Genomic DNA, 23,162 nt, shown 5'->3' with positions numbered 1-23,162 from the left:
ATTTAGTTTATTAATATTCATAAAATAAGGGACAAATAATCGATGGCCTCCCATTAGTTCACATCAGGTTTTGCTGCCAAATTAATATGTGCCAAACTTCAGAAAAAGTTTTTTTTATTTTTAGACTTTTTTAAATTTTGGAGTTGTGAATAAAGGCTTGCAAACTCTTAAGTAATTAGAGCACAAGTAGTGTTTGCCGTGTAACTGGATCCATTCTAAATGCTTTACCCAAGTAGCATACTTGATCCTCATAATAATCCCATGAGATAGGTGCTAGTATTACCCCCATTTTAGAGATGGGAAAATTGAGAGTGGGATGAAATAACTTGCCCAAGGGTACACAACTCCTGAATTGGCGGAGCTGGAATTGACCCAGACAGTCTGGTTCCAGGATCCATGCTTGACAAGGGGCAATGTGGCTTCTAGGAAATAGCCTCAAATTAGGGTTCTAATATCAGAGTCACATGTTGGGTTGGTTAAAAACACATTCCTAAATCTTGTCCCAGACCTACTGAAACAAACTCTCAGGACCACTTGGAAGTTAAATCTCCAAAGTTACACTGCAGTTGATAGGTAGAGCTAGGATTTGAACCCAAGTCATTCTGGCTCCCTGTGGCCCTTCTAAGTCACCTAGAGGCTCCCCCAAGGGAACTTTCAGGCAGTTTCCCCATGGTTTTCATTTCTCAGTAAAGAGTCTTTAGCAGAAGAAACTTGGCACAGACATGAAGACCCAAACTGCATGTGTCGTGACTTCCCTAATGCTTCCTGAATGCAAGCCCTGACAGCGTAGCCGACCTGCTGCCTCCAAGTGCACTGAGCTCTGCTTCCCGAGCCTGAGCCAAATTGAGTCAATTTATTCATTCTTGGGGCTCCAAGATTCACTGATGAGCAGTCGGGCCCTTGTGCTCTGGATTTGGTTGCTTTTAAATCACAAAAGGTCTCACACATATTCATGACCGATTCCACTATTTCCGTGCAGGAATGCCAAACAAAAGGTCCATTCTCTTCAACGATTCTCTTGCTCGTGTGTTTCTTGGCCATCTTACTTTGGAAAGGGTCACTTTCAGGTGTTTTCTCGTCAGGGAAGTGTAATAAGGGCTTGGATTGGATAAATATGAGCATGCTGCCCAACTGCAGGTCGACTGAGCACAGCCGTCTCTGAGGTGCACTAGTTCTTACGCCTTGCTTTCATGGAAATTTGTCAACAGAGGGGATGGGTTTGTGTATTTTTTTTTTTTTTGAGTTAAGACTTTTTTCTCAAGTCTAATAGATACGGTAAGTAGGAACTGTCTTTTTCTGTCAGACATACAATGGGAGCAAACCAGCACTGGTGTCAGCAGATTTGCTAACATCTAGCCAACGACGTCTTTGCTCTTTTCTAATTTTCCTCAAAATCAAGTGAAGCATGAAGATGGCACTAAATGATATGAAGATGCTGCAACCCCTACCATTTTTCCAGAAGTAAATCTTTATGTTCAATTGATTTTTTAATTCTTTTTTTGTGTGTGGAAAAATACGCATAACAAAATTGATCTTAACCATTTTTAAGTATACAACCCATGGTATTAAATACCTTCACATTGTTGTACAACCATCATCACCATCCATCCTCATAACTCTTCACCTTGTAAAATTGAAACTTTATGCCTATTAAATAATAACTTCCCATTTCCCTACCCACCCCACCCCTGATCCCTGGCAACCACCATTATACTTTCTCTCAGAATCTGACTATCATATAAATGGAATCATACATTTTTTTAAATGACTTGCTTATTTTACTTAGCATAATGTCCCCAAGGATCATCATGTAGCATATCGCAGAATTTCCTTTTCAAGGCTGAATAATATTCTATTGTATGTATATACCACATTTTGCTTATCCATTCATCCATCACCACTTGGTTGATTTTTAGCTATTGTGAATAATGCTGTTAAGAATGTGGACGTACAAGTATCTCTTTGAGACCCTGCTTTCAGTTCCTTTGGGTATTTGCCCAGAAGTAGAATTGCTCAATCATATGGTAATTCTAATTTTAATTTTTTGAAGAACTGCCATACTGTTTTCCATAGTGGCTGCACCATTTTACATTCCTACCAACAGTGCACAAGAGTTCCAATTTTTCCACATCCTGGCCAATACTTGTCATCTGGTTTTCCATAATAGCCATAATCCTAATGGATGTGAAGTGGTATTTCATTGTAGTTTTGGTTTAAATTTCTCTAATGATTAGTGATGTTGAACATCTTTTCATGTGCTTATTGGCCATTTGTGTATCTTCTTTGGAGAAATGTCTAGTCAAGTCCTTTGGCCATTTTTTAATATGGTTGGTTGTTTCTTTGTTGGGTTTTAGTTCTCTATATATTCTAGATGTTAATCCCTTATCAGATATATGATGTGGAAATATGTTCTCCCATTCTGTGGGTGGTTCTTTTACTCTCTGGATAGTGTCTTGATGCACAAATTTTAAAAATTTCTCATGAAGTCCAATTTTTTTGTTGTTGTTGTTGTTACTGATGGTCCCATCAGTAACAACACTATCGAAAATACCACTGCCTGGCACACTATCCCATCAGTAACTTTACACTATCGAAAATACCACTGCCTGGCACATCGTCATACATATATCTTTGTCTAAATCTTTGATTATTTCCTTAGGATCCATTACTAGAAGTGGAATTACTGAACCAAAATCTTCCCTATTCTGAATGTAGCTGAAATAGTGTAGGGTCTTTAAAGGTCTAAATTTTACCCCCAAATGATATAGAGCTTGTGGAGTTCAGTCTTAGAATTTGACTAAACTATGGTCATTAAAATTAGATGTCAGTTGTGTGTGGGTTGTGTGGGATTTGGTAATTTTATCCAAGAAGCCTCAGCATTGCTCCTTTTTTTTTTTGCAAATTCCGTAGTTTTTCCTATCAGCTTGGGCCAGCCCAGCTTGGATGAAATGCTAATTACAAAGTGTGTTACTGGATATGAGAAAGAACAGGGGCAAAAGACAGGAAGACAGATAGGAGGAAGTAGCAATATGGTGGCTTTGGATGTACCCATTATTTGACAGAGACTTCTAAAGCACCTACTATATTACCTGGCAGAAATCATGCAAAAGTTGCATCACAGAGACATTCTGAGAATTGAGCTAGGGGTGTGGAGCAGCCAAGATGTAGTTCTGGAGAGACAAAGATGAATAAAATGCCTTTAAGGATTTCACAGTCTAGTAACAGGTAATTATTATGCACAACACCTCTAAGATGTCTAATGGGCATCTCAAACTTGCATGTCCAAAAGAGAAATCTTGATCTTCCCCATAAACCTATTTTTCTTTCTCCTAGTCCTGCTGATAGGAGTCCAGCCTATCAGCAAATCCTATTGAGTCTCCCTACACAATGTAGAAATATATCAACCGAATGCACCACCCTGGTGCAAACCACCACTATTTCCATCTATATAGTCTAACCTATCTGCCTTCATTTACTCCTGCAACTCTTCAGTCCCTCCAAAAGCTGCCAGATTGGTCTTTTAATCAGACCACAACACCTCCCTATTTAACACCTCCAGTAGTTTTCCATTTCACTTATAGTAAAATTCAAATTCCTTTCCATGCCCTTCTAGGCCCAGCATTTATCTGGCCCCACCATTATCTGGCCTTCAGCTCTCACAGTTCTTCCCCTGGCTCATTCAGTTCCTGCACACCCACCTTGGGGCCTCTACAATGAGTTGGGCCCCCTGCCCAAGTGGTCTCCGTGGATCTTTGCATGGCTCTCTCTTTTCGGAACTCATTCAAAAGTGCACCTTCAGGCCGGCCCATCCTTCCTGGGCCTGATACACCTACTTAATATAGCCACGCTCCCCTCATCACCATTGCCACCTTCTAGTTCTTTATCCTTTTTCTTCTCAGCACTTATTTCTCTAATATTATATCTGTGTGCTCATTGTTTGTCTCTTCCGTTAGGTGATACATCATTAGTGCAGGAACTTGATTTGTTCCTCATTCTATCTCGCTGCCTGGCACATAGGAAACGTTCATTAAGTGTTTGTTGAATGAAATCTATCGATGAATGTTTGTCACAACTGTAATTATTTTATTGATTTATTCACTTGTTTACCATATATCCCCAATGTGACTGTAAACTCTCTGAAGTCTGGGAACGTGTCCCTTTTGTTCACCACTATATCCCCTAAACTTTGAACAGGACTATAAAAGTGACAAGTGCAAAACAATGCTAAAGGAAGGGGGGAGGGGCAACTAAAATGAAGGAGCTATGCGAGTCCTCGCAGATAAAACGACAGCTAAACTGGAACTGAAAGGGAGTAGAAACTAAAAGGACCAAGAAAGATAAAATTTCAAGCAGGAGGAATCTCTCGAGGTATAGTGCAGCCAAGATGGCTCTCAGCCCTTGCCGCCACACTTAATATGGCCACCAGGGAGCTTTTTTTTTTTCTTTTTTTTTTTTTTTTCAAAGAAATCACGCGAGAATTGCTTCACGGCTACAGTCCGCGAATTGAGCCGGGGGTGTGGAGCAGCCAAGATGGAGCCGGCAGCCGGCGGCCCCAGCCCTCTGATCATGAACAACAAGCAGCCCCAGCCGCCGCCACCTCCGCCGCCGGCAACCGCGCAGCCTCCACCCGGGGCACCCCGGGCCGGCGGGGGCCTTCTGCCCGGGGGCAAAGCTCGAGAGTTCAACCGCAACCAGCGCAAAGATTCGGAGGTCAGGAGCTTCGGGGGGCGAAGCTAGCACTGGGCGGGCGGCGGCGGGGGACCCTGGCCCGGGGCCGCTCCCGGACCCAAGCCGAGTTTCCCAGAGGATTCGGCAGGGCCCTGGCAGGGGAGTTGTCACTTCACGGCGAAAGGAGCAAGACGTAAGGCTGGCACCCCCGGCTCCGGGGGCGTGATGCCGGGTTCCCAGCCCCGAGCTCTGCCGCCCGGGAGAACCCCCGGGAACGGATGACTGCTCGTTTCCTCCGGGGCCGGAGCTGTGGACGCCGGCGCGCGGCTCCAGCCTCTGAGGAAGCCGTCCCCCGCCCCAGTTCGGGGATGGAGAGAGTGAAACCGCGTGCGCTCCGGGGGGCCGGGCGACTGAGCCCCGAGCCCCGAGCCCCAGTCTTCTCTGGCCTCTGGTCCTGTGCGTTCTGCAGCGCGCGGTGGCCGGTGTGTGTGTGGACAGGGAAGGACTGACCACTGTTTGGAAGGCACTTCGAATCTGGATGGAGCTAATTCTCACTAATAGTACTACGGCGCCCAGAGGTTGTGAGAGTAGGAGGGGCCCCTGTTTACTCTGAGCCGAGCCAGTGCAGGTTCAGGCCACGGTTTGACAGGCCTTGGTTGGTGTGCCCAAGTGCGCCCAATGCTGAACTGTTAGTGATCAGAAATACACATTTTAAACATGAGTTAGGGCTCAGCTTTCCCTCCTCTTTGGCTGTTTGTTCCTCCCCTTCCGGAGACACCGGAGTCTGGAGCTGACTAGTCACCTCACCCCCGAGTTAAAGAATTCCTCCCACTGCCTCCCATTGTAGAATTCATGAATGAAGACATGTCACAGCGTTGTATGGCTTCTTAATCAGCACGTTCCCAGAGCACTTACTGTGAGGGCTCCTTAACCGGCGGCAACTCCCAGACTGATAGTTCAGGCGCTTAGTAATGAAAGGGAATTTTTCGCTGTCCAGGCACAGTGTACCAACTCCTACCAAAGGGTGATGATACTGTCTTTAGACATATGAAGTCATTTGATCGCAGGCTCTTGTCTTTTGTCGGAAAGTGCAAATCTCTGATAAAACATGTCAAAACTTAGCAAGTCCAAAGTAGACAGACTTTGAGCCTGAAGTAAATTATTTGAAAAAGCAATGAAAACAACCTGTTAGGAGCCTTTGCTCGATGGGGTGATGGGACATCAGTGGTGACTACTTAATAATTTTTCAAGTGTAGGAGATTATGAAAGTGGTGGGGTGAACCCGCCCTCATCATGAGAGGAGTTATACTTTAAAAAGAGTTTTCTGCTTTCCTAAGTAGTCATGAATGGTCAAATAAATAACCTTTAATGCATTTAAATTTTTCTTTCTACCCTTTAATTTCCATATAGATTCAACACATGGAATGGCAGTTAGTGAGCACATTTAAGCCGAGAGACCTGTCTGAATTCGTTTTCTTAGAGATTGTGTTGTGCACGGCTCTTTCTTGAGTCATAGCTAAAATCAGTAGACTGGGAGCCTGAGCAATGCCTGGAGGACAGGGAGGCTGACACTTGATGAGAGCCCACTGTGTGCTACATACTTTCATTTCGTGCTTCAAAACTTTCAAGATAGATTTTTGTCATCCTCATTCCACAAATGAAGAAACCGAGGCTCAGTACCTTGTGAGAGTGTACACTCTGTTGCCTCTGAATAAGGAGTAGAGTTCGTCATTCAGGATTTGTGGGTATGTCTTTGTCATCCCAAGTAGATGGTAATTAAGCCTGAGGACTTTACCTGTTTCTTCACTTCTTCGCTCTTCCCAGAACAAAGCTTCCAAGATGCTGTGTTCTCAGTGGTCACCTATCCCCAACAGTAAAAATATGCTCTTTGTCGCATTCTCTCCTGTGTGTAGGAGGGAAGCCATTCTGTTCAGCTTCTGCCTTCTCTGTCAGTTCTCACTGAAATTCGAGAGAAGGGCAGGAAGGCTGAGGGTGTCGGTACTCATTCTGTCCTAGGCTGTTGATAATCCACTAGCCAGATAGAAGTGAGGCTTCCGGAATCTTAGCACCATGTGGAATGGTCGTTCACTGCACAGGATACATGGAAGCTTTGTGTTCATTCATCCAACAAATATGTATTCGAGTGTAAACTATTCATTCACTCATTCATGCCAAGTCGTGTGCGGGGCATCGTGAAATCATTGGTGAGCGACATGGACAAAGTTCCTGCTTTCAAGGAGCTCGCCGTCTTATGGAAAAGCAGACGCTTAACAAATACACGTGCCAGCATGTAAGTTACGATACGTGCTCTGAAGGAAAAGTGCAAGGTGCTCTGAGATACCTGAACTAGCCTAGGAGACAAGATGTTGTGATAAAACATCAGAAAAGTGGCGGCAGTGGTGTCCTGTGACACAGCAGTGTCTCCAGAAGCATATGTGTTTCTTCCTTTGGAAAACACTCGCAGTGATCTTGGGCATCACTCTCTCTCCTGTTCTCAACAGGGCTATTCTGAGTCACCAGACCTCGAGTTTGAATATGCTGACACAGACAAGTGGGCTGCGGAGCTCTCGGGTAAAGCATAGACTTTCATGTTATTCGGGGGTGCTTTTTTTCCTTATTGGTCTTTAATAAAATAAAGTGTGAATGTAATTTTGAAGTTCATTTTTCCCCCTAGTTAGTCCTAGTAATGTTAGTTATTGGATTCAAGCCTTGCGTATCTCACGTTTGGCTTTTCCTTTACTCTTAATGAAGCATCTCTGTGTGGTCAGTTCAGTTGGCTATGGCCCAGTCCCAGTGTGGACAGTGATGCTCCTGGGTCATGAGGAATGCCAGCAGGTGCTCCTACATCTGTGCACCTCCACCGCTGCTGCTCACGTGTAACGTGAGGTTAACATGAACTGCTTCTCAAGCCTCCAGAATACAGGTCCTCTTCAGGAGGTTGCAGCCATTTGAAAGACACATGTTCATGGTAGCAGTCAGCCTCTGGCATGGCATGGTGGGATCGATGTGCCCTGAACTAGAAATGCTTGGGTTTATCCTTAACTGGCATTCTGGTTATCAGCTGCAAGGGAAGTCACATTCTTTCCATCGTGGACATCAGAGCATGAAGACGCCCTTAGTAATTAGAAAACGTAGTCTGGGAGTGCCCGTGACTCAGGGACAGAGTCGAGCCTAGTAGCAAACGCCTACCTTCCCTGCTGTATGCGAGACCTGCTGTGGAATATGAACATGGAGCTGATGAGACTTTGTTCTTGACAGAGCTTTACAGCTACACGGAAGGGCCAGAGTTCCTGATGAATAGAAAATGCTTTGAGGAGGACTTCCGGATCCATGGTGAGATGATTCCCTCTACTTCTTGATTCCTTTTACCCCACATCATGAGAGCTGCAGGGTTTCTCTTAGTCATCTGAATGACCTAAGTCATCCTGGAGTGGCTTATAAAGTCTGATAAGTCCGGGCCACATGGACATTTACTGTGGGTTTGCAAGTACTCTGTTGGTGGCTTTTCAGAACATGAGTATTGGGGGCGGGGGGGAAGAAACTTTATATGATTAAAATTGCACCAAAAATAGCAGTGTTTCAGTCTAGAAATTCAGGTTCACAGAGCAGCAGTGCGACCTTATCCCTTACGTGAGGAGTGACTTGACTTTCTGGGTTTTCTGGTCCTGTGGCGGTCCTGAATTTGGTGGGTTAACATAGCGTTCGTTCCAGTGTGAGGATTTTTCTAGGCTAAAGTGTAACTAACTGGTCTCTTGCCCTACAGTGACAGACAAGAAGTGGACTGAGCTGGACACCAACCAGCACCGTACCCATGCCATGAGGCTCCTGGATGGCTTAGAAGTCACTGCCAGGGAGAAGAGACTCAAGGTGGCTCGGTCAATTCTCTACGTTGCACAAGGTACTGAGTGGCCCCTGGTACCTCCTTCAGTGACATGGCCCAGCCAGGTACAGGAGGGGCTCAGTGAGCTGTGCCCTGTGCTTGCAGGCACCTTCGGGGAGTGCAGCTCCGAGGCGGAGGTGCAGTCCTGGATGCGCTACAACGTCTTTCTGCTCCTGGAGGTGGGCACGTTCAGTGCTTTGGTGGAGCTCCTGAACATGGAAATAGAGTGAGTTCTCCTGAGGGGCTTGAATAGGGAAGGGAGGCAGGGGTTGGGAGTATAGAACTACCTAGTCTTGAGAGGGTTAAATGGGCTACATGGGGCTGAGAGGTTGGTCCCAGGCCCTGTTCTGAACAGCCAGGTTGAATAACAGGGAAGCTGCTCACCCAAACCGTAGTGATTGATGAGGGGGGTCCCTGTAGTTCGCTAACACCAGAGATTTTGCCAGACGGTGCAGGTCCTGTCCCAGGCCTGTTGTACTCCCTCAAAAGGAGGCCTCTCACTTTGCATTCTCTTTTGAACCTGCAGACTCCACTATGTTTGCACTGCAATTTCCCCTCAGCAGGAGGCCAGACAGCGGTCTGACACGTGGGCTCATCCAAAGCCTGCTCTAGCCTATGTCATCACTAGGCCTTTGTTTGGTGGACAGGTCAGTTGCTGTTCGTCTAGGGACAACGCCATCAAAAAAATAACTGAGAACACTCATTGAGTGTGTATATGTCCCAGGCATTGTGCTGAGGACGTTACGTGTACTAATTCACATTAATGATACAGGTGCTGTTGCCATCCCCATTTTGCAGATGGGAAATTGAGGCACGGAGAGGTTAAGTACCTTGCCCTTGGACACATAGCTAGTAAGTGTCAGAGCCAGGATTCAAAGCCTGGCAGTCTGGTCCATGGCCTGCATTCTTACCCACTGGGTCCTGTGGCCTCTTGTGCAGTCGAAGCATATATCACAGCGTTTTATTCCTCCACTGAGCAGCACTCGTCAGGGGAACCACTTCTCTTCCTTCCTGGGTGCAGGCACTAACGCGAAATCTCTCCTTTAGCAACAGTGCCGCCTGCAGCAGTGCGGTGAGGAAGCCGGCCATCTCCCTGGCTGACAGCACAGACCTGAGGTGAGGCTGCAGCTTGGGCTCCCTGAGCGTTAGCCAGAGAGTAAGATCAGAGCAGGGCTAGGGCGGGGGCGCCCGTTCTTGGGTTCCTCGTGTGTACGCGTTCCTTCTGCACACACTAACCTGCAAGTGTGATGGGCTCCGCTTGGGATTCGTTGTCCCTGCTGAGTGCTCTCCCTAGGGGGTCTCAGGGTGAAGCCACCTATAATAGAGCCACAGGGAAGTGTGGCCTCCCGCCCACACTGCTGCCCAGAACTCGGTAGTGTGGCGTTTTGTATTTGGATGAAGCACGATGTGGCTCTTTGGGCTCCCATCTTCTCGTACACAGCTTGACGCTCACCTGTGTAGGGTTAGTCCTGACAACTTCATGATGCTCCATGGCTACCCAGGAAGTAGTAGCAACTGCTTGACAACAAGATGGATCATCTTCTCATTTTCGTGCGAGGATTAAAATCTGTCTCTTTCTGTGCATTTGGAAGTTTTCAGACTGGCCCTGGGTGGTGTTCCCCTCTGTAGTTTGGGTCTCTGGACATCACTCTCTCACTCCCAGTTTTCACTCCATCAAGGTAACACCCCACTCTCACTTCAGCCCTGCTCTGCTTCTGCAGATCCAACCCCCACTTCCACAGCTCACTCCCACATCCGTGTTTTTTCATTGCACAAAGCTTGGAGCAGTAAATTGGTCTGGCCATTCTTGGTCATATTGATTCATTTAGGAACCATTTATTAAGCACCTGCTTTGATTAAGCCCTTTGCTAGACACTGGAAACAAAACAGAGTCAGATCTGCTCCCAGCCTTAGTAACGTGGGGCAGAGAAGGAAACACCAAGAGGTGCTGTGTGGGACTCAGGTGCCTCTGTCACAGCCCTCGCCCACCAGCCAGCCAGCCTTGTGCACAGACTTTTCTCCTGTTAGCTGGGATGGGAAGGAGCCAGGGCGCTCCCCTGGTCCCCCATTCTGCTCTGTTGTCTTGTCTCCAGGGTCCTACTCAACATCATGTACCTGATTGTGGAGACCGTTCACCAGGAGTGTGAGGGCGATAAGGCCGAGTGGAGGACCATGCGACAGACCTTCAGGGCCGAGCTGGGTAGAAACCTGGGGCCCCTGTCTTGAGGCCCTTTCTGGGAGCTGAGGCTGGTGGGCTTTGGGAGGGTCCTGTTCCTGCCTGTGGTCTTGATGCCTTTGTGTCACCTCCAGGTTCCCCACTGTATAATAATGAGCCATTTGCCATCATGCTGTTTGGGATGGTGACCAAATTTTGCAGCGGCCATGCCCCTCATTTCCCCATGAAGAAAGTTCTCTTGCTGCTTTGGAAGACAGTGTTGGTGAGTACTTCCTTGAAGGGAGACTCAGGTGCTAGGGGACAGGGTAGGAGGGAAGTGTGGACTACCAGTCTCTCTGGGGTTTACCCTCTCTGTCAGAATGAGCCAGCTCCGTGGAGCCAGGGCTCAGTGAGTTTTAGACCTTTAGATCTTTAGTGTGGCCTACACATTTTATCTTGGCCGCACATCCTGTTGGTTCCTCCTGAAGCCTCACCAAAGCCAGAGGGGAAAGCTGAATTGCTTAGAAACAGTGAAACTAAGTGACCTAAAATCATTGAATGCTACTGGAGTTTTGGCTTCTAGGGGGATGTTTAGATGAAACTTTGTTTTAAATTTGAACATCCAGCAATATACAGTTGACCCTTGAACAGCATGGGTTTGAACTGCATGGGTCCAAATATATGCAGGTTTTTAAAATGTAAGTGGACCCATATGATTCTAACCCATCTTGTTCAAGAGTCAACTCTGTTTTCAGACTGTAGTTTTGAATCCACGTATGCGGAGGGCCAGTTTAAGTTGTCTGTGGATTTTTGACTGCGCTAGTTGATTAGCACCCCACCCCTCACATTGTTCAAGGGTCGGCTATATTTCCAGCTTGACTTTAAAAGATCAGCATGTACAGCTTTTGAAGCATATGAGTCTCACTGACTTTTCTAGGAACTTGAAGGGTGAGGCTCTTCAGTCTGCCTTTTTTTTTTTTTCCTCGAAGAGCATGTCGTTCATACAGAGCCAAGTGTATCTGTGCCCCAGGCTCAGTCAGTCTCTCTTTGCTCCTCTCTCTTCCTGATGTCACTGCACTCTCCTGTGGGTGGGTTTAGTCCCTTGTTCAGAGGTTGTGTGAGTCTCTGTAAAGATGCAGGTCATGGTGTCATGGGTGCTCTCAAGCCTGACACACTGACCAGGGACCTGCTCGTGGACGTGTTGACTCTGACTCTGCACCCTGTCTGATGCAGTGCACACTGGGCGGCTTTGAGGAGCTGCAGAGCATGAAGGCCGAGAAGCGCACCATCCTGGGCCTGCCTCCGCTGCCTGAGGACAGCATCAAAGTGATCCGCAACATGAGGGCTGCCTCTCCACCAGCGTCTGCCTCTGACCTGATCGAGCAGCAGCAGAAACGGGGCCGTCGGGAGCACAAGGTGAGGGCGACAGAGGACCCTGTGACTCCTGGGGGTTCTCGAGGCACATGTACGCAGTGTCATGGTCCCTGGACAAGCGGGGTTGTTAGAAATTGTCTCTGATGAGCTAGTCAGATTGAAGGCCTCCGGAGCAGGGACGCTGTGTCCCCAGCCCAGGGCCTAATTTATAGTGGGTCCTCAGGGTGTGGAACGTTTAAGAGAGGTGGGGGGCAAGAAATGATTTGTCATTTGGGCCCAACCCTGACTTTCTCTCTGGTTTTCTGGTGTCCTCGGCTCTCTACCGACCACCATTCCATGTTACAGCCTCTCTCGCCTCCTTGCCCTTTTCTCGTTCATCAGTTTTCTGCTCTTCCCTCCCTCTGTGTTCAGGCTCTGATAAAGCAGGACAATTTGGATGCCTTCAACGAGCGGGATCCCTACAAAGCCGATGACTCTCGAGAAGAAGAAGAAGAGAATGATGATGACAACAGTCTGGAGGGAGAGACGTTTCCTCTTGAGCGAGACGAGGTGATGCCTCCGCCACTACAGCACCCCCAGACTGACAGGCTTACATGCCCAAAGGGGCTCCCGTGGGCTCCCAAAGTCAGGTGAGTCTCAGGCCTTTGGAACACTCTTGGCTCCTGAAACCAGAGCTTGCACACCCACAGGTCTGGCACCTGGCCTGAGTCACCACGTGGGGTCCTCTGCAGGGCCAAGCTGACCTTGGCTCTGAGATAAGGCTCTCTTAAAGTACCCTGTGCTGGCCTGGGGGTCTTGGGGCTGGCCTTGGTGGCCTTTCACGGAGAGGCCCCTCTGTGGCTCTGGAGTCAGTAATAGGAGTTAGCCGTTGGTTACGTGATACTAGTGAAGAGGGATGGGAAAAATTAAAACGGATATTTACGCAAGGCCATCTCCACCCACCCTGGGGTTGCATGTGGTATTTAACAGAAAAATTACAGATTAAGGAAGAGTTTATTTAGACTCATTAAGAAGTTTGAGATATACGGGCATGAATCAATGGTTGGGAAGGTACCTGAATATTTGAAAATGACATATAAATTGTATTTGTTTGAAAAAGCAACTTAAGAAATAAATGAATGTGTGAAAGGATATAGGAGTAATATACTTGATCCAGGGAGAGTCCCAGTTTTCCCTGATCCATGGGAGAAGTACAAAACCGATCATCAGAAAATGCAAGATATGCAGATCGTTTAAGACAGGAAAATGTGACTCATCAAAAAAATCAGTACCTTATAGCTCTATAACAATTTAAAATATTTGAGATGTTTTGTTAACCAGTTTGTTATTAATATCTGAATAAAGTATGCTTCTAAGTTTGTTGTATCGTCTTAATTTTATGAGTAAACACAATATGTTTCCAGGTTATTGATCCAGTACTATTATGAAGGACATTAAAACAGTCTGAAAATTTCAGTTCTTTCTTTTTTCGTTTTCCTTTGTTTTCTAAAAAGAAAAAATGTGAGAGACTTTTTCTTCTGGCTTTGCAATTTCTGGATGTTCTATATTTTGTTAACCATGATACCTTGGAGTAACATTAATTAAAACCTTGCTCTCTTTTTGGCAGAGAGAAAGACATTGAGATGTTCCTCGAGTCCAGCCGCAGCAAATTCATAGGTTATACTCTAGGCAGGTGAGTGTGATCTGAGTTCCTTTTGAAGAAAGGTAATGAGAAATTCACTCTCCTGGCCTTTGGTGTTTGGGGACCCAGGTGAATTGATGTGCAGGCTTAACACAGGGCCTCCTTTATTCTCCAGTGACACGGACACAGTGGTGGGGCTGCCCAGGCCAATCCACGAAAGCATCAAGACTCTGAAACAGGTAGGTGGCTTTTGGCCTAATTTGGTCCCAAGTGAGTAAGGTGAGACCAGCCCATTGGGAAAAGCTGTTTTAGACTGTTGTGTGCCTGGAGGACCTGGGGTGGAGGAATGGGTGGACTGTGGCAATACCCTTTAAAACAATTCTTCGTAAGTTTTACTTAATTTTGGCTGAGCTTCTGTTGTGGATTTATGGGTGATTCATTAAAGAGTATATTACCTGACAGTTGTTAGAGTTTTAAGGAGCTCATTAAATAGCTCCCTTTTCCTTACTCAAGTTCTAAGGCGATTGAGTAGAGGAATAAGAGATTGAAATGCTGGCTTTATTGCTGATAGAACAGTTGGAGAATGAGGCATAAGGACATAGCAACAATAGGTGTCCTGGTCCCCAGGCGGCCTCACCTACCAGGACCCAGGCAGTGCCGGAACCCTGCTGTGCCTGGTGGAGCAGCGGAAGAGAATACAGGCTTTTCTTCTTGTCAAAGAGGAAAGAGAAAGAGCGTAGGCTAAGAATGTCCTGTTCTTCCCCGGGCTCACCGATCAGCAAGGAGAGAGTGGGAGGGGCAGGGAGAGACCAGGGTCTTGCACATGCGTGTCCCTCCACATGCGAGGAAACGTCAAGCGGGGGAAGGGATGTCTCTCCTGACTACATATCTGGAGTGTAAATGTTTATGTTTTTAAAATGTATTTTTGAAATTTGTGGTATTAAGTGGGCCACATGCAGCTAGGCTTTTTGAGCACTTGATTTTGAATACTCCAGTGCTTTATTCTGAGTACTTCAGTATGTGATTCTAAGTACTTGAATACTTGATTCTGCTTTTAATAGTTTTTCTCCTGTCACTGTAGCTATCTGAAAGTCCCTTTCTCGCCTTTAATCTGCTTTTCTCTAATCTATTGTGTGCTTTTTACACTGATTTTAAGAGGCTGGTACTCAGAAAAATGTTTTGGGATTGGGATTTTAGTTAGGGATCTTCATGGTGACCTAGCCCTCTCCGAGAAGGAAGGTGCGTGGGGTCTTTGCCAGGGTGTGGGGCGTTTGGCCAGAGAATGAGAGCTGCTTTCCCAGCGCCTTCTTCCCCCTCTTCCTCCCCAGCACAAGTACACGTCGATTGCAGAGGTCCAGGCGCAGATGGAGGAGGAGTACCTTCGCTCTCCTCTCTCGGGGGTGAGTTGAAGGCCTTTAGCCCGCAGGATCCCCAGCTGTTCCCAGGCCCCGTGCTGGGCCTAGACCACAAAGCTGGCCCAGGCCCTGCCCTCAAAAAGCTCGCAGTCTAACTCCCACTGCAGGGAAGGCATATGTTTAGTGCAGGGGTTAAGGAATCCTGGCTCCGCCACCTAGTGACTGGATCTCTCTGTGCTTTAGTTTCCTCATCTGTAAAGTGGGAATGATAATAGTACCTTCTTCTAGAGTTACAGTGAGGATTAACTGAGTTATTAATGCCTGATATGTTGTATTCAAGGTCTGCTATCATTGTCGACGTCATCATTTCCATCGATACTACAGATTCTCCTCCAGCCAGCTAGCTGACTGGCTCAGGGGCTTGTGGTTGGGACTGGGGTTTGTATTTGTACCATTGTGTTAAAAGGGAGAAGAGGAAGTGGAGCAAGTTCCTGCAGAAACCCTCTACCAAGGCCTGCTGCCCAGCCTGCCTCAGTACATGGTGAGCGCTCCTGGGTCTGGGACCCTTTTGATGGCCATCAGTGGGTACCTGCCATGGGTTGCCCTCCCCACTACACTGGCCTTGACAGCATGCCCTGCCCGTGTCCTTCAACCTCTCTTTCTGCCGCCTGAGCCCCACCCAGAGGACCACCTCTCACGGCTTAGTTCTGTACCTGGGCACTCTTACCTGGTCTGCTTCCTCCTGGATCTTATCTCTGCTGCTCCCTGCTAGGTCTTACCTGGTCTGCGACCCCCTAGATCTTATCTGTGCTACTTCCTCCTAGATCTTTTCTGGTCTGCTCCTTCCTAGATCGCACTGCTGAAGATCCTGTTGGCCGCAGCTCCCACCTCAAAAGCCAAAACAGACTCGATCAACATCCTAGCAGACGTCCTGCCTGAGGAGATGCCGTGAGTATCAACATTCTTATAAATGGAGCAGGTCAGGGGAGCAGAATAGAGGAGAAGAGAGAATTGTTTGTCCCACCGTTTGCTAAGTTGGTTTTCTTCCTTTTTTTTTTTTTCTTTTTTGGCTCAGTCTCTCTGCAGGTTAAGTTGACGGTATTCCTGGCTCAGAAGAAAGAGAATGTACTAGATTAACTGTTTAGTTTCACTGGTTAGAGAGATGCCTTAGGATTCTAGTGTAGACGGACACTGAGTGCACACCTGAGTGATTTGGGCAAAGTCATTTCCTCCTCTGTAAAGTGAATCAGGCCATATTTGACATTTCCCAAAACTCTCCCTTGAAAGCTATGTGATTAAGACATCTAGGACGTGTAGGTTCAGCTTCTGGACAGTTTGCCAGCCAGCAGCTGCACCTGGGCTGGGTGTGGGTTCTTTCCTGTTTGCCAGGGAACTGGCATGGAGAATAGCAGTGAATGCTCGGAGTGATAGTGAAATCCTTCGGGGTTCCTCCCTGCTGGGGCACTGACCTCATCTGTTTGATGTGAGAATACAGACCAAGATCTGTTTTACTTTAAGAGAGACCTGGCCTTGACCTGGTCTGCCTGCCTGCCTGCCAGTACCACCTAACTCTGAGCTCAGTTCCCTGGTGGCTGGGCTCCTTGAGTCGGGTGTGATAGCCAGGTGAGGGAGGAGGCAGAGCTTAGCTAACACCAAAGTGAGTGTCACGGAACAGTAGCCATTATGATGGTCCTTGGAAAAAGGGTTCCGGAGTCAAATATTGTATCTTTTCTTTTAAAGATTTACAATGAGAAGACCTGGATTAAGAAACTGATTGAAATGTCTACTCACTATGTTGTACATCTGAAACTCATATAATATTATGTTAACTGTAATTGAAAAATAAATTTATTAAAAAACTGATTTAATTCCATACTTCCTAAATTTATCTGACTCCGAAGCCCTTTTCCCCCATCACATGAAACATCTCGGTGTACTGGTGTTCCACAGGACGTGTTCATATGATGGCAGAAACTTAGGGGAGATCTTGAAATAGGCTAAGAATGTGCATGGGGCATCACAAAGAAGAAATAAATTGTGCTGAGCCAGATTGCTTGGGAAGGGGGTGGAGGCACCCTGGGCCTAACCTTTGAGGTGTCTGTGGGTGGCTGGTGAGGTGGGAGCCTTTGCACAGAGAAGGCTCGAGAGCCCCGTCTCTCCCGCGAGCAGCTAGAGAGGAGGTGCGGCACATACTGCTGGCTCATCCAGGTAATTGTGTTTCCAGCACCACAGTGTTGCAGAGCATGAAGCTGGGGGTGGATGTGAACCGCCACAAAGAGGTCATTGTTAAGGCCATTTCTGCTGTCCTGCTGCTGCTGCTCAAGCACTTTAAATTGAACCATATCTACCAGGTACCTGCAGGGCCTTCCTTCCTGTCCACTGGGCCAGGGCCTTAGGCAGTGCTGTTCCTCCAGCCCTGAAGAACAGAGGCCTTGGCCTTCAAACCCCCTTGAGCTCTGCATGAATGTTCTAATACAGTCTTCCAACCAAGGCCTTTTATCAATGGAGGAAAGGGGGTAAGGTCCCAAGGGGCATGCTTATTTTTTTTCTGTTTTCAGTTCGAATACATGGCCCAGCACCTGGTGTTTGCCAACTGCATCCCTTTGATCCTAAAGTTCTTCAATCAAAACATCATGTCCTACATCACTGCCAAGAACAGGTGATAAGGACCAGGGATAGGAAGGGGGGGTGTGTCCATACAGCAGAGCTCCCATCTGGCTTCTCTCACTCGGCCTTCAGCACCTACACGCCAGCACTCTGCCAAGCATCAGGGCAGACGAGGCATGGTCCCTGCCAGTCTAGCTCGTCTAGTGACAGGTGTCTCATCCTGGGCTCTAGTCCTAGCCTCTGTCCTGTCTCACTGCCCTCCTGTCCTTTAACTTTTCCTTTTCTTTTTGTTTTTTTTTTCTTTTTTGAGGAGACCAGCCAGGCCACCTACTCTCTAAGGAGCTCGGCCGTGTGCACTGCTGTGCCTTTTTGCTGACTCTTAAGCCCCTACCCCTCTCACCTGGTATCAGCTGTACTTAACAGTGCCTGCTCATCAGTGTGGTACCTCACGGGGTGAGCCGTCTGCCACACTCTGTCTCCAGAAGGGGCTTGGCATATATTATTGCCTTGTGAAATCAACTCCCGGCCTCAGATTTCCCCACAGGGTCTCTACCCTCTGTCATAGAAGCCGGTGTCTGGCCCGAGAGACCTTACAAGTTCTCTTGGAGCAGATATTTCCTCATCTTAGAGCTGGGGAAACCAGGGTGGTGCACACAAGGTAGATTCCTGCTTCCACTCCAGTAAGTGAGAGAGGAGAGCCAGGAGCCAGCCCTGTCATGACTGCTGTCCCAGAGGCCAGCCTTTGCTCATGGTGGGTCCCGACCTCTCGCCCTCTGCAGCATTTCTGTCCTGGACTACCCGCACTGTGTGGTGCGTGAGCTGCCCGAGTTGACTGCCGAGAGTCTGGTGAGTGGCGAGGCTCTTCCCCAGCTCCCTTTGGCGTGAGGGTTGCTGGTGGAGAGCCTGCTTCCCTCACATTGGGATAGAGGTGTCATCACAGATGAGGTCACTGTGGATGCCTGGATTTGAAAGCACTCTAATTGCACAGGAGGGCGGGGAAGGGGGACCTCACAGCATGGAAAGATTTGGATGTAGAGATGAGTTCGTTGGGAGCATGATCTTCAGGGGCTGCTGACCCTGAGCTCACCTGGTCGAGCATTTTCTCTTTCTCCACACTGGAGCTCTAGGGCCGCAGCTCTGAGGGAACCTGGTACCCCAGAGTGTGGGGGCTGAGGCCACTGCCCCCGATCTCACACTCCATTTCCTGCGAGAAAATTCTAGGGAGTCCCCCTTCCCCACTGCCAGCTTCTGGGATGGAGTCCCCCCTAGGCTGAGAGGAGAGGGTTCCTGGTGCAGGTGCAGAGAGACCTGCAGTTCTGAGATCGGGCATGTGAGGGCCTTGGGAACTGCTGAGCGCCCCGCCGCCGTGGGGGTTACGATGGTTCCTGGGTTTCCCCTGCAGGAAGCAGGTGACAATAACCAGTTTTGTTGGAGGAACCTCTTTTCATGTATCAATCTCCTTCGGATTTTGAACAAGCTGACCAAGTGGAAGCATTCAAGGACGATGGTGAGTCAGCGCAATAAACAGGCATGGAGCTGGAGCTCAAAGAGCCACTCCCTGTACCGTCCCCTGCACAAGGAGGCAGGGGTCCCCACGTGGGCTTGCTGCTGCGGCTACATTCTTTTCTCCTAACTCCTATGGCCACAGCCTTGCATTTTAAGGGCTAATTCTTGATTCCTTGATGAGTCAAACTAGAAGCTGGGAGAGGCTCAGTCATGCCCTGCAGCAAATCCACACTTACAGAAGGCATTTCCCTCTGTCCTCTTACTCTCCACTGGGACCAGAACCAGGGTTCTGGAGTCTCCCTCACTCCTGAGTCTGTTGTTGCCATCGGGGTGGGGAGGTCCATGAATCCTCTGAAATTTGAGGAATGTGCACATAGTACTATTTCTGGTCAAGGAAGTCATAGCTTTCTTTAGATTTCGAAATGGCCCATAATTAGGGTGACCGGTGGTCCTGATTTGGCTGGGACTTCCATGGTTTTAGCAGTGGAAGTCCATGTCCCAGGAGACCCCTCAGTCTGGGGGTACCTGGAACAGTTGGTCATCCTGCCCATGACCCCAAAACGGGCAAGCAGCAGGTGGAGGTGCAGGCGTTCATTTCTTTCCTCCGCTTGGCCCTTGGGGGCCTCTTCCCAGATGCTGGTAGTGTTCAAGTCAGCCCCCATCCTGAAGCGGGCCTTGAAGGTGAAGCAGGCCATGATGCAGCTCTACGTGCTGAAGCTGCTCAAGGTGCAGACCAAGTACTTGGGACGGCAGTGGCGGAAGAGCAACATGAAGACCATGTCTGCCATCTACCAGAAGGTGCGGCACCGGCTGAACGACGACTGGGCCTACGGCAATGGTGAGGCCCTGGACGGAGCAGGGCGGGGTGGGATGTAGGAGAAGAGGTGACATCTTTCCCTCTCTGCTCTAAGCTGCCCTGTGAGGAATCAGGATGGGAGCCCTGGGAAGGACTTTGAGCAGCTGCCCAGACTTGGCGTCTGTCATCATCCCCCATTCCTCTGTCCCTCTCTTGAAGTCATTCCTTTTCTGGAAATTGTCACAAGACTCTTTCCCGTCTTTTCTCTCCCCGCTGCAACTGCCTTGGTTTTGGCCACCAAAATTCTTGCAACTCCTGTTGGCTTCCCTGCCTTCAGTTACTTCTCCTGCCTCAAACTTTGCCCCAGTAATCTTTTCAAAATGCAGATCTGGTGGTGGTGCCTTCCTGAGTAAAATTCATTAGCTTGATTTTCTTAGAGCCAAGGCATCTTCTCTGTAATCTGATCCAGCTTCTCTTCAGCCGAGCCTTGTCACACCTAGGGCTCTGGGCACACAGCGCTCGGTCCATGCACATGAGCTGTGTTGTCCCGCTTCTGTTCCTCCCAGCATTCCCCGCCCTCGCCGTACTCCCCAAACCGTTCTGTATCTGCACGTTTTTCCCTCTCCGAGCAGCGCTTCGGCCTCTCGGGCAGAGCGGAAGGTGCTTCTCGGTGTTCTCTGAGCTTGCTGCCACCCCGGTACGGTTCCTGGCCCATCGCACCATGGCCAGGTGACTGCGTCTGCACTCCTATCATCCTGCAGGGAATTGAGAGTGTGAGCGGATGACAGGGGATCTGCAGGTTCCTCCTCCGATCTCAGAGAGCTGGGGAGAAGGTGTCTTTCAACGAAGGGTGTTGGACCTGTGCTCTCCCATGCTGGGGCCACGGAGACTGCAGTGTAACCTCTTTTTCCGTAGATCCAGCTTTTCTCCTCTTACCTGACTTTCCTTCGTATCTAGGAAAGAAGACCTGTCAGTGTTCCTGAGGCCGGGCCTTAGAGGTTTCCTGCTCCCCGCTGACAGCCTGGGATGGCCTGTCCCTGAGCTGCAGTGAACTCAGTGGGTGCCGCCATGAGGACTTAGCTCCTAAATCATGTCTTCTTGCTTTGTCCCAGATCTCGATGCCCGGCCTTGGGACTTCCAGGCGGAGGAGTGTGCCCTCCGTGCCAACATCGAACGCTTCAATGCCCGGCGCTACGACCGGACCCACAGCAATCCTGACTTCCTGCCTGTGGACAACTGCCTGCAGAGTGTCCTGGGCCAGCGGGTGGACCTCCCTGAGGACTTCCAGATGAACTATGACCTCTGGTTAGAAAGGGAGGTCTTCTCTAAGCCCATTTCCTGGGAAGAGCTGCTGCAGTGAGGCTTCTGGGCAGGGGACTAACGAAGAAAGAAGGGGCGATCTCTAGGTGCCTCAAGGCCTGTCCTGGTTCATTGCTGCAGTGCTCCAGACTCCCTCCAGGTGGCAGCACAGCCCCGCTGTGCCCTCCCTAACCAGCCCTGGGCTCCTGGCTGAGTCTGGATTTGGCCTCTCGTTGATCCCCAGCATCCTGCTCAGGAGCAGTCATCTCTCTGCTGGAATCCTCTCTCCTTGCCCTCCTCCCCATTCTTCTCTCTTGGACATGGTTGGTTGCAGCTCATTTCTCATTCAGCCCAAGGCTGGGAAAAGCTGGGATGGGCTGGGAACTCATTGCATCTGAATTCAGGGGTCACGCTGACTCTTCTTGAGAGATGCAAATCCTCGGCAACTCAGCTTGGCATGGAGGAGGGTTTAGGATTAGGGCCAGGGCCAGAAATTCGGAATCCTGGTTTTGCTTTGGAGGTTTCTGATGTCATCGCAGCCTCTTGCTGAATTTCATCGGAAGAGCTGCAGAGGCTCCTGTAGCTGCCTCAGCACTTTGGACTTGGACAGGGTTGAGGTAGGAAGAGAAGCTTCCCTTAACCAGAGGTGCCGTTTGCCCTCCTGGTTTGCAAGGGTCTGTAAATATCTATATATAAATCTGTGTGGATTCTTTTGTGTCATGTTGGGGTTTTTAATGTGTTTGTGTATTCGGTTTACATTAAAAAGAAGCCAAAACAATCCCCATTGCCTTGTCTACAGGAAACATAGCCCCTGAATATTTCCTCCAGGTTTAGAATGTGGGTCTTCTTGCCAGCATCGATAGGTCACCCACTTGTCCTCTGCCGTGCTGTCCACCTTTCCCATCTGAGGGGGGAGAGGGGAGCTGGCACTTATCCATTGTTCTCTCCGCACAGTGATATGAGGTTGCTCCAGCCCAGCTCCAGGGCTCTGGGCTACTGGAGTGACAAGTTGTCCTGCACCCCTGGGTTTGATGTCATCACAGTAGGAGCCCCAGCTTTCTCTGGATCACACTCCTGAGCTGGCCTCAGGCAAAGCAATTTCAATGCCGGGGAGGGAGGGCTGAGTCAGGGGCCGCGCTCTGGGCCCTCACTGGGCTCTGGGCCCTCACTGGGCTCTGGACCCTCACTGGGCGGATGGTTGGGACTGAGAGGGAACCTGTGCTCAAAGCCCGGGGAAGCAGGACCGTCAGAGTTAGCGTCACAGTGGAAAAGAGAGTGTCCGAAGGCCCAGGACCCCCCAGGGCACGGGGCGAAGCAAGGAAGACCTTGTGTAGGTGTGAGTTTGAGGCCTCCTGGAGCCTGCACCTGGCCTTCAGATCCGTGGACATGTCTGCCTTCTCCTGACTCAGTCTTGACTTAATAAAGGAAGCACATTCTGGGGGAAATCTCCATGTTGATTTTTCCATCGAGCGCCTGCCGAGCCTGGGTCCCGCTGAGCCCCGGTCCAGGCCCCGAGCTGGGCTGCCAGGACAGGCCTTGATGTGCCAGTGTGGCAAGGAGCAGCCGGAGCGACAGCCAGCAGTGTACTCCTTATGTGAGTCACACAGCCTACGAGATAGGAAGTCCCTGGGATCGATTGGCATTTTGCCCCAAAGTAACGTGCACGGGACAAGGGAATTTGACACAGTTTTTGTGTGCATAATGGATTTTCTATTGTTTCTTGACAGGACCTATAGAAAGTATGTATCTTGGGGTTTCAGTTTGTAAAAGACGGACATTCACATTCTTACTCCATCAGGCAGCCTGGTCACCAAACCTGCCTGCCTGAGGCTTTGTTCTTTTTTGATTTCCTCAAACTCTTCTGCGAAGCTTAACCTTAACCAGAGGTGCCATTTTTCTTC

The 23,162-nt window shown here is 48.9% G+C and overlaps 1 protein-coding gene across 1 annotated transcript; it reads left to right on the top strand.

Annotated features, from left to right (window-relative positions):
* Window positions 1–4,500: 4,500 nt before the first annotated feature.
* On the top strand, window positions 4,501–22,039 carry STRIP1 (striatin interacting protein 1). Its single transcript, XM_011367597.1, has 21 exons — window positions 4,501–4,710; window positions 7,170–7,239; window positions 7,927–8,001; window positions 8,432–8,566; window positions 8,654–8,774; window positions 9,596–9,664; window positions 10,642–10,748; window positions 10,859–10,986; window positions 11,937–12,119; window positions 12,489–12,706; window positions 13,684–13,749; window positions 13,874–13,937; window positions 15,027–15,098; window positions 15,520–15,594; window positions 15,904–16,001; window positions 17,278–17,404; window positions 17,612–17,712; window positions 18,440–18,506; window positions 19,063–19,167; window positions 19,800–20,004; window positions 21,075–22,039. The coding sequence occupies exons 1-21, from the start codon at window positions 4,531–4,533 to the stop codon at window positions 21,320–21,322; spliced, it is 2,514 nt and encodes an 837-aa protein (XP_011365899.1). The 5' UTR covers window positions 4,501–4,530; the 3' UTR covers window positions 21,323–22,039.
* Window positions 22,040–23,162: the final 1,123 nt, after the last annotated feature.

This window comes from Pteropus vampyrus, unplaced genomic scaffold, assembly GCF_000151845.1.
Source record: "Pteropus vampyrus isolate Shadow unplaced genomic scaffold, Pvam_2.0 Scaffold6, whole genome shotgun sequence".
Taxonomy (NCBI): domain Eukaryota; kingdom Metazoa; phylum Chordata; class Mammalia; order Chiroptera; family Pteropodidae; genus Pteropus; species Pteropus vampyrus.
The sequence above is the reverse complement of the archived record's forward strand: the minus strand, read 5'-3'. Positions and strand labels throughout refer to the sequence as shown.